General features: G+C 47.9%; 1 protein-coding gene across 1 annotated transcript in view; it reads left to right on the forward strand.

The window, feature by feature from the left end:
- DERL2 (derlin 2) overlaps positions 1-10,095 on the forward strand; it is a 94,849-nt gene extending 84,754 nt beyond the window's left edge. Inside the window, exon 7 of the mRNA XM_069614598.1 lies at positions 9,603-10,095. Within this exon, the coding sequence (XP_069470699.1) occupies positions 9,603-9,708 (106 nt within the window). The 3' untranslated portion in view covers positions 9,709-10,095. The remainder of the gene's footprint in view (positions 1-9,602) is intronic.
- Positions 10,096-11,664: the final 1,569 nt, after the last annotated feature.

Consider the following 11,664-nt stretch of genomic DNA (forward strand, 5'->3'; position numbering starts at 1 on the left):
TTCAAAATGGTGACTCCAGCTTTAATTGAGACGCTGTGTGGAGCTTGGGTTCTCACTCAACTTTCAGCACCTACAACCGATGCAAACACTGGTATTCTTGGGTCTGCAGTGGGACAGGCAGAGGCAAATGGTGTTCCTCACGAGGGAAAACGTGGCGACTATCAAGGCCTCAGTGGGTTACTTCCTCAGCAGGGAGGTAACCACAGCATGGTGGTACCAGAACCTATTGGGTGTGATGATGGCCTATCTCCTGGCGGATCGCTACACCAGGCTATGGATGAGGAGGCTGCAGCTTTCAGCATCCTGGGGACCAGGACTTGGGAGAAAAGGCAGCTGCGGCCTCCATACCTGCTCACCTGCATGAAGATCTGGAGTGGTGGAGAAAGGAGTCCAACCTCTGGTAGGGCAAACCCTTCAGACTGCCTCTGGCGGACCACACCATTACGATGGACTCCTCCCTCCAGGGGTGAGGGGGAGGCCACCCTGAGCGGACATGCTGTAAATGGTCTATGGTCCAGGGAGGACCAGCAGAACCATAACAACTGGTTGGAAATTATGATTATTTGGCTTGCACTCGGGGCATTCCTTCGCATCAAGGGCAGAGTGGTGTGCATTCAGACTGACAACTCTAACTGCATTTATTACCTCAACAAGCGGGGGGGCACCAGATTGCAGCCCCTGTGCAAGCTGGCAATAGCCATCTGGGAATGGGCCTTTGCGCAGGAGGTCTGGATTTCGGCAGTACACCTACCGGGAGAGTCGGATCTGGAGGCCGACCACCTCGGACGGCAGCGCTCAGACAACTATAAGTGGACACTACAAAAAGCTACTTGCAGAAATCTTCAGCAGGTGGGGTCACCACAACATAGACCGCTTGCTCTCTGTCACTAACAGGACGTGCCAGTGGTTCGCCTCCTAGTGTGGACGGGGCCAGGGCTCCAAGGGGACGCGCTGCAGATCCAATGGAATGTGGGCCTGTGTTTTTCTGGTGAAAAAAGGTTTCCGTTCCCGTCCATGCAGTATGGGGGGGAAAGGGGACGAAGGACTAGGAGTACGTTGGTCACTCCGGTGAGTAACACTTAATAACCTGGGTTAGCTGAAAACGAAAAGTGGAAAACATGCCATTTGGAGGATGAAAAAGGACAACATGGCATCAAACTAGAGGGGGGGGAATGAGGACACCATATGATATTGGGGAGTTTGGGGGTGGGCCCAAGTTCAGAGCTCGACTGTTTTAGCATAGCTGGGGTTATCCAGCAGGAATGAAAGTGCCTCAGAAGAAAGGACTAGTGTTTGGGCGAATAGGAGAGGGCTAGGGGAGGGCATGGCACGAGGCGGGGGCACTTGGTGAGTGTCTGGGAGGGCATGGAAAGGTTTTAGATTTTTGCATGCTTTTGATTATCCGTCAAAAAAAACTTTAACTTTAAAAAAACTTCCCCATAGCCATGGTTTTTAATGTACTACAGATAACCACAGGTATCCATAAACACATACAGATAACCGCGGTTATCTGTATGTGTTTATGGATACCTGTGGTTATCTGTAGTACATTAAAAACCATGGCTATGGGGAAGTTTTTTTAAAGCGTTCAGGCAAAAAAAGGGGGGATTTTACAGCTACAGTGTGGTGGGTGTAGCCCAAGGCTATGGCTACTGGGTTACTTTACTGAATGGTGCTGTATGTAATGGCTAGTGGACCCGTTTAGGAAACCTATTTGAGTAATATTTAGAGTGGCCACGGCAGAAGGCCTTGGGCACCTGGCATGGCCGAAGGCCATGGCTAGTGGGACCGGAATAAAGCTATTGGGGCAACATGTAAAGGGGCCGGGGGCAATGGTCCTAGGCGAAGGTGATGGCTAGTGAGCCGGGAAAGAAGGGTACGTTTTTAACAGATGGGCCCTGGCTAGTGAGCCCAAAAGAGATGTATAGTTGGCTGTGGCCACCTAGTGGTTCAGAAAGAAAGATGGATATACATATTTGGTGAACATGTACAGTGGACAAGGCACCTAGTTGGCAACATAAGGGGCTACGGCAAAAGGCCTGTGGCCACTGGCCATGGCTAGTGTGCCCAAAAGAAACTGTGTTGTGGCCACGGCCGAAGACTTGTGCCGCCATGGCCAGTGGGCCCGTTTAGGATAACTATTGGAGCAATATGTATAGTGGCCACGGCGTAAGGCAGTTGGCTCTGAGCATGGGCCAAGGCCATGGATAGTGGGAACAAGAAGGCGATTGGAGCAACATGTAAAGGGGCCGATGATAAAGGGTGAAGGCCATGGCTAGTGAGCGGGAAAGAAAGGTAGTGTTTTCAAAGATACAGTGGGCACAGCTGAAGGCTTTGTTCACTGGCCAGGGCCATAGGTTCTGACTAGTGGATCCAAAAGACGTGTGTATTGGCCACAGCCAAATCACGTGGCCACCTAGTGGGTCCAAAAGAAAGATATATTGGGGCGGGTGGGGATTCAGTACATTGGACACGACCAAAGGCCATGGCTAGTGGCCCTGTGTAAATATAAAATGGTTCAGCAGATGTAACGCAACAAAACACTTGACATTCAGTGGATGTGGGAAGTCATGACCAGCTTAATTTGGAGCGTTCACGTTGATGTCCCCATAATGCCATTTTGTATGTCCTTGTTACTCCTATCACTTATAATATGTATGTGCTCACAGGCTTTTCAACGGAAATGCACTGAAATGTAAGTGTTTTCGTTGCGTTAAATCTGCGCTGCTTAACTAAGTTTTTTTCAATGAATTGTAGTTTTATACATTTGATTTTTATGATGCTTGTTAATCTGCTTAGAATCACATGCTGTGCATATAGTGCGACATCCAGTGGTAACCATGGAGTATTGTATCTTGTCTTTTGAGAATCGAAAGGGGATGTAGACACGGGTGTGCCTGTAACACTATACGTGACGTGTAGTGTACCCAAAATCCCTCACCCGTTGAGGTCCCTCAGATGTTTTTTTCCACCCAGCTATCTGGTCGCCTTAATGCAGAGCTCTTCATAAAACATTGCGTTATTGTTTTTTTATTATCTACCTCTGGTCATTTATTCTCATTGTCACTCTTTTCGACGGTTTATTCCTGTGCCACTGCTGATGTGGAATTACGACGGCTGTTGATCTGGTCGCCGCTGCTGAACACGTGGCCGGGTCTTGTGGCCGGCCTGCACAGTAGGGCGAGTGGGGTCTGGGTGGTCCTATTCTTTCCAAGAATACCTTTCCTTTTCCTATCTCAATCCTGCACTATGAACAGGACTCAATTTAGGTTTTGTCCTTCCTGTAAGGCAAAATATCTGGAAAGACCAACACCGTCTGGGCAATAGTTGTCTTCCCCTCGACCACAAGGAGGCATCCTGTACTGCCTGTAAACTCCTGCGTCCCAAGACTATTAAGGAGTGCCGTTTGAAGCGGTGGGTGGCCTGCGGTATTTCGCAGGCCGAGTAATTCCCCCGCCGCCACAGCTGCCGAGTGTGACGAAGGGATTAGCGACGACTAAGGCTCCACTTCAGAAGCCATTGACCTTACGGCGGAGAGTTCTCAATCTGCAGCGTCCATCCCTGGCCCAATAGGCACGACGTGAGTCCTGCTATGGGGACAATACATCCCGTGACATGGACGCACCCGATTCCCACACACACACACGGTTCTGCTACAGCGGTCCAGTCGAAGCGCTCCAAAGCCGCGACAGTCTAAGAGTAAGGCTGATGGCACCAAAACACACACGGCCGTCGAGACGCTTCAGAAGAAAGCGCCAACGCTGCTTAAGGCCCCAGTGGCGCCGAAATCCACTGCGCAGCCAGCTGCTCAACACTCGCACCTCTCTGTAACCCAGAGGATCAGCAATAGTATCGCGAGGATCGCTTTGGCGGTTAAACAAAAGGAACAGTCGAAAGTAAAGTTGAAACAGAAGGAGCGCCCTAAAGACGCATCTAGACACGTCACAACGCCCGGAGCCTCAAAGAGTTCTCCTGAGAGCCCTGTCTCTTTATCCAAGACTTTAGGAGATAAATCTCGACGTTCTGAAGAATAAAATTGTCAAGGAGAACCTTTTCCTCCCCTGGGTTCATCTTCATGGACTAGGGAGAAGTTTGAGGTGTGCATGAACGGGGAAGTTTGAGGAATTCTCTGAGCTTTGCTCCCAAGAGGCCTTGGGAGGATCTTCCTTATACGCCTATGGCCAAGTTTCAGAGGACCTTTTGAGGGTCCTCATGAAGAGAATGTTTATGACCTCACTGATGAGGTCCCTATATATCCCTACGTACAGGATGATTATCCCTTTGGGGACCCTACTGATCCAATGGGAAATTGGGAAGGCCGCCATCCGGTTGATGATCAACCTTGGGTGTCCCCTACTCCTACCCCGGACCCTGACGCTCTGTGTATGGATTCCCATCCTACCACACCAGTCCGTCAGGCCTCACCTGTGGATGATCAGATGGCGTTTAACGCCATCTTTAAGAAGGCGACTGAACATTTCCAAATCGCCACACAGGAGGCTATGCCGGATTCTGATTTTGTAGAAGACATACTGAAGGAAAAGCTTCCTGCCAGTCGGGCCATTCCGTTACTGAACTCTCTCGAGACGTCTGGTGTCTTCATTGTTAACACCAGCTCAGATCAGGGCGGTTAATCCCAGGGTAGGGAAGTTGATTTGCCCTTCTTCTACTGACCAACTTTTACATTAAAGGGCACGCCACTCCGGACTCCCTGGTAGTTACAATGAGAAATAGGGCGGATGTCCCCCTGTCTACAGGTGAGGCACCGCCTGATAAAGAAGGGTAAATGTTGTATGCATTGGGAAAAGGGTTACGACTGCTGCTGCATTCTCCACCCAAATAGCCAACACCACCACTCTGTTGGCTAACTACTCAGATGTAAAGTGGAACCTGCTGCAAGACGGCCTTAAAGAGGTTCCTGAACCAATGCGGGCTAGACTGCTCGCGATTGTATCGGAAGGCAAGCAAGTGAATCGCAACATTCTGAAGTATGCTTAGAACGCTGCTGAAACAGCGGGAAGGACCTTGGCCCAGGGCACCCTATTAAAACGGCATGCCTGGTTGAGGAACTACAGGTTAAAGCCTGAAGCCTGAGGAGCCTTCATAAATAAGCCGGTTGAGGAGACCAATTTGTTCAGCAAGGCTGTGGACGAAGCACTTGAGACAGCCAAAAAGGAACATGAGACTCTCGACCTTAAACCAGATTACCCAAAGGCCTTCACAACAGAGAGGGAGCGGCTTGTCGTTCCTTTCGTGGGCAATCTCGCTCCCTCGAAACCAGTATGGTTCTGGAAACAACTGGTCTTCAGGAAAAGGATCTAACACTGCCACCACGTATCCACCTAGAGGACAATGCTGAGGAAATGGTAGGGACTGGAATTCCAGCCCTAGAGGCTCACCAGCCTCAGGTCAGAAATGACCCTCGGATCTGGGTCCCCTCCCATGCTGCCCCGGTCGGGGGACTTGTAAAATCATTCCTTCATGCATGGGAGGGGATAACTGACCAGTGGGTGCTCAACACCGTTGCCCACGGATACTGCATAGAATTTTGCCGACCACCACAATTCAGACCGCCAAAATCAAGACGCCTGATGCCGGAACACCTGCGCATCCTGCTGCTTTTAGAGGTCGAGATCCTGCAGGAAAAGGGCGCCATAGAAGTTGTCCCTCTTCTACAGGTAAACAAGGGTATTTATTCAGCATACTTCCTTGTACCCAAAAAGGATCTCACCATGCGCCCTGTGCTAAACTTGCGCCCTGCAAACAAATTTGTCAAACCTCAAAGGTTTTGTATGGTCACGTTACAGAAGGTAATCCCTCTGCTGAAACAGGGGGATTACATGGCACCATTGGATATGCAAGATGCATACTTTCATATTTCAATGTTGCCGGCGCACAGAAAATAGGTTCATGATAGAGGACAAGCACTATCAGTTCAAAGTACTCCCCTTCGGCATAGCCTCAGTGCCAGGGGTGTTTTACGAAGGTATTGGCACTGGCAGCGCACCTGCGCATTTAATCCGTTCCGGTTTACCCTTAACTCGACGACTGGCTCATAACAGGGGATTCCTATGCAACATGCCTGTTAAACACTCAAAAGACGATAGACCTCTTATTCAGCTTGGGATTCTCCATCAACTAGAAGAAATCCAGCCTACTCCCCAGTTAAGTCAAACAGTTTCTAGGGGCTATAATTCGGACTGAAGACGGCCTCGTCGTCCCCTCCAGCAAAAGGGTTTAAAACATGCTGTTTCAGAACCCTCAGTATGTAGCCAGTCGAGAGGTGACGGTATGCAAAGCCACGCGACTGTTAGGAATGATGGCATCCTGCATTTACTTGGTTCCCCGCGCGCGTCTGCGTCCCATGCAAGAGTGGCTCAACAACCGGTGGTGTCAGGCAAGACAATGGGAAGATCTGGTAGTTATCTCGCCAGCCCTTGTTCTCTCTCTCTCTGCAGTGGTGGTCGAGGGAAAACCTCTTGAACGGAAAGGCCTTCACCACCCCTGCAGTGGAAGCCACTCTCACGACGGACACATCTCTCATGGGTTGGGGGGCTCACCTGCTTCAGAAGACGGCACATGGTATGTGGTCCCCAGAAGTAGCATCCAACCACATAAATCTGTGGAGGCGTTAGCCGTATTCAAAGCACTGAAAGCCTTTCAGACACAGTTACAGGGGAAGACAGTCCTGATTCTCACAGACAGCACCACGGCCATGTACTACTTGAACAAACCAGGGGGCACACCCTCTCCAAGCTGTCCCAGAACATTTGGAAATGGGCTGTCATATACAGGCTACTCCTGTTGTCCCAACACGTTCCAGGGGAACTCAATCTTCTGGCGGACGTGCTCAGCAAAGACTTCCCACTGCCTGTAGAGTACGAATGGCGACTACAAGAAGACATGGTCGCCAATGTTTTTGCACAATGGGGTTTCCCAGAGATCGATTTGTTCGCAACTCTGGAGAATGCTCAATGCCAAGATTACACCTCCAGGTACCCCCAGAACCGATCCAAGGGCAATGGTCTCTTGATAGCATGCTCAGGGAAATTTGTTTACCCTTCCCTAAGCCCCAACTCCCCTAGTCAACAAGATTGTGCACAAGATGCACCAGGAAACGGTCACCAAGATATCGGTGGCCCCTGTGTGGGCCTGCCAACCCTGGTCCTCTAATCTGATGGAGCTGTCCCTATCTCCGCCAATGCTGCCTTGCCCGTACAACATGTGATCTCTAGACAAGGGGGAGACTCCACTCATGCCAGCAAACCCTGAACTTAGTGGCCCGGCTCCTGTGGTCATAGTTTGGGCACCTACAACTCCCTCAGAGATGCATGGACATACTTAGGGAGGCGAGAAAACCTAACACCCGATATTGCTACTCCATTAAATGGAAGCGCTTTATCTGGTGCAAATCCAAGAGCGTCAATCCCATTGACTACTCTCCTACTCGCATTGTATTGTACCTGACTTGCCTACTAGACTCTGGCCTGATTTTCAATTCCCCAAGGGTTCATTTATCTGCTCTGTCAGCCTACGCTACGTCACAACAGAAGGTGTTGTGGTGGAAAATACCAGTTATTAAGGCTGTCATGGGAGGGGTTAAAATGATTCATCCCCTCATTTCTAACACAGCTTTTGGATGGCACCTAAATGTGGTATTGCGATATAACCTAAAACTGTTTGTACAAATAAACAGTTTCCTGAATCCCATACGCTTAAGTGTGGCGCAGTGGTCATTTGGAGGAGGGTGTTTTTGTGTTTTGATTTATGTTCAGAGGTGGGGTCTTGACCTCTGTCCCTCCTCAGACTGTGACACCCTTCCAGAAGGAAACCCCACATTTATGGTCGCAGCGTACTGGCAAGTTGGTGCAACAACCCCCAGTTTTGGGTTTTCTAAATGTGGTATTGACTAGACTTATGGGGTCTCTTTTTGAGCCTATGCATAAGGCAAGTCTCAAGTATCTTACCTATAAGATAGCCACTATGAAGGCTATCGCTTCTACAAGGAGAGTTGGTGAACTACAGGCCCTTTCAGTTCTACACCCTGTCATTCCAGTTCAGAGAAAGGGTGGTTCTGCGCACTCACCCTAGATTTGCCCCTAAATTTATTTCCAAGTTCCATGTGAACCAATCAATAGAACTACCTACTTTATTCAAGAACCCCACTAACGTGGCCGAAAGAAGCCTACACACATTAGATGTGCACAGGGCAGTCATGTTTTACCTGGAAAGGACTAGACCACTGAGATGGACAAACCAGTTTTTTGTTTGTGGCAGCTGGTAGAGAAGGGGATCCTTTTTCTTAATCCATCTCAAGGTGATTGTCAATTGCATGACACTCGGTTACACTCTTGCTAAGAGAGAACTGCCCTTCAAGCCTAGAGCACATTCTTCTCGAGGTACTGGGGCTTTCAGTGCAAATGGTTCCCTAAAGTCCATTTGCAAAGCGGCAACCTGGAGTTCTGGACACACCTTTACAAAACACTATTACCTAGACACTCATTCTAGGTCTGATTCTCAGGTGGGACAAGCAGTACTAAGACATCTTTTCACTACTGTTTTTTTTCTCACAACCCACCTCCAACTCTGGGTACTGCTCACTAGTCTATGCACAGCATTTGATTCTAAGCAGATTAACAAGCATCAGAAATCATGCATTACTTGCCGTAACAGCATTTCTGATGATTGTGTCTGCTTGGATTCACATGCGCCCACCCTTCCTCCCCGCTCTGGTGGATGGAACATAGATGTCTTACTACTTTCTCTCTTTCATGTACTCGCTCACGAGAGTCATTAGGCTCCCTCATGGGAGAAAAAATACAATTGGAGGGATTTAGGCTACACTACACTACACGTCACGTTAAGAATAGTGTTACAGGCACGCCCATGTCGACGTCTCCTTTCGATTCTCGAAAGACGAGATGCAGTACTCTAAGGTTACCACTGGATGTCAAACTATATGCACAGCATGTGAATCTAAGCAGGTACAATAATCGGAAATGCTATTACGGTGAGTAATGCATGTCATACCCTCCTACAGCAGTTGGTACCTAATGGCTTTGAGATTCTGAATGATGTTGGGCCTAGTGGTGATCTGTATTTCACACATTAGTGTTGTGTACAACAGCCTGATGGAATTGTAAAAGCTACACTATTCTGACCATGTGCCAGTAAAATGTAATCTATAGTTCCAATTGTGTTTAAAATTTGCAAAAAACAGGAGTAACCTCAAGTAACGGTCGCATTTTTGCAAAAAACACATTTCTCTATTAAATTTGCAGTTCCCAGCCATTGCCCATATTAGAGCTTGTCAATTGAGCACCTGTACAGTTGGAAGACACTTTTTGTGGTGTGTGTGAATTATTAGAATTAAGGTGATCATTTTAATTTGATTTGACCTGTGTCTTATGCCTCGTCAAGATGATTTGGCAGGTGCAAAATGCTCAAGTGAGAGAGAACATTTCTTGAGTTTGACTTTAACCACTGGGTTTCCAAAGGGGTCATAAACGCACATCTTTGTTTATAGAACTGTGCAATTTTAAATCTTAACAGCTGTCCACTTGGAAAGGACGTGTACTTATTCTGTCATTTCATTTTTGCAGGAAAGCAATTTTTGATGTTCAGGAAGAAGATCATAATTACGATCCATTGCCTGAAGAGCGTCCCGGGGGCTTTGCCTGGGGTGAGGGTCAGCAGCTTGGAGGATAGTACCAGTGCCAACAGAAAGACACGAGCTGGAAGGGACTTAATGGACTTTACCTTGTAGGAGTCACGTTCTCTTCATTGCGGAAGTGAAGGAATGTTGGCAGCTTTACATTTGTCATTCCAGGAAGCACTTTATGAACAGTTCACTTGATTATCCAAGAAGACATTTCCAGCAGGCCGGCAGTGCCTCTTCTGTGAGCTTATTCTCCTGGAGCCAAAAACTGGATGAAACAAACTTGATTTACTTTCAAGTCCTGTAAACGTGAACACAGTGCTTCTTTACAGACTGTTTTCAGGTGCCCTGTGTGTGTGTTTAAGTTCTTTGATGCAGAACACAATGTACGTATGGATTTCTTTATAAAAGAAACGCAAATAAAAACAATTTTTCCATCTCTGTGTGGAAGAATTTATTTTTTAGTGGGACGGTTTTTTTTCATGGTGGTCCCTACAAACCGTGCAATGTGAAAAAAATGTTCTACTAGAAAGAATTCGGTGAAAACCTGATCATCTGAATGCTGTGCTCTCGCTACAGTACTAAAGCTGGTTTTGCAGGATAATTTGGCAGTAGGGCTACCTGAAAGTGAAGATTTTGTCTTAAACAAGTGAAGTCTCTACTGATGGTGTTTTGGATTTGGACATTGGCTTCCACTGGAAAATACGTACAAGAGAAGTATTCCTTATTTATTTTTTCTCGTGGGATCCTATCCCTTCCATTTGAGTCAAGCTAATAATGGAGAGGGGGGATGTCTGTAACCAGCTAGGAAAGGGTGGTTATGTTGGATGTACCAAGTACCGGTGTGCAGTAGCAGGTGGGTATTAAAACACTTTTAATTTTTTTTATCATTAACTGTTCCTTCAATGGCAAATGTAAAGGCAAAACGATCGTTCTGGGTTAATCTCTGCATGTTTGATGGTCATTTTCCAAAGACTTGGCATGTGGCACTGTATTTTGTATTTTATGCTCTAAGCAGATTTGATTTTACGTTTGTTGAATAGAAAATTGTTTCATTAGTAGTTTTTCAATCCATATGTTAACTGGCTGCACCAGTGGAGTTGCCTTTGTGGAAATGCTCTGATGCCCAAGCTGTGAGGTTCATGGCATTCTAATTAACTTTGAAAGGCGCATGAGTGTTTTTATTTAAGAAAAGCTTTGTTGGAGATCACCAGTCCCTTTCTTGTGTTTCTTACTACGAGAGACTTACGCCTAGCAGTTGAGCTATACAGGTCCTAAGGTACCCATGTCTTATGTATTGTCAGCCTCAGTAACTGATCTCTCACTTCAGACGTGACCGTTGGAAAAAGGGTGGCGACCCAAGAATGCTCTAAGGAATAATTGCTTACAAGTAGCCTTTTTCCTCTGTTTGAACATTAGGTTATTCAAAGTAATCCCGAGATAGTGTGTTCTTACGATCTGAACAGTGTTAACGCTACTATTTTCTTTTCAAAATACAATCTTCTTTAAAGCCCTGCCAATCGTCTCCGAGGGATAGCTCAGGGGCAACGCGCTAGTCTTGGAAGCAAGACGACGCGGAGCAACGCAGGTTGGTTCCCTGGGTCCATGCTTAGAAACCTCTGGGTATTGTGCGTTTATAAATAACCAATTCAAATTAAGAACACACCTTCTCAGATTCCAAGATGGCTGCCGGCACAGAGTAGACGTGCCGACGGAGCGCACCACCCCGCCAACAGGCCAGCAAGAATCACAAAAGACCCCACGACGTGGGGTACTGCAGGAGGAAAGATCCGCAGGGTGCAGAGAGAGAACGTGGCAGAGGAAGCTGAAAGGCGCATCAGCGGACCGCGGCGGCCCCGAATGCGGAGCAGAGGTGGAGGACCCCGAACAGCAACAAGCTCTGGGAACGCCGCGTGAGAGCATCTACTGAAGGGGACGTGATCCGGTGGCCCGAGCTCCATCGGAGGCGAGAGGCAAGCCCGCGCCCCCCCCACCCACCAGCAGAG

This window comes from Ambystoma mexicanum, chromosome 9, assembly GCF_040938575.1.
Source record: "Ambystoma mexicanum isolate Mex_15411 chromosome 9, UKY_AmexF1_1, whole genome shotgun sequence".
In the NCBI taxonomy this organism is placed as follows: domain Eukaryota; kingdom Metazoa; phylum Chordata; class Amphibia; order Caudata; family Ambystomatidae; genus Ambystoma; species Ambystoma mexicanum.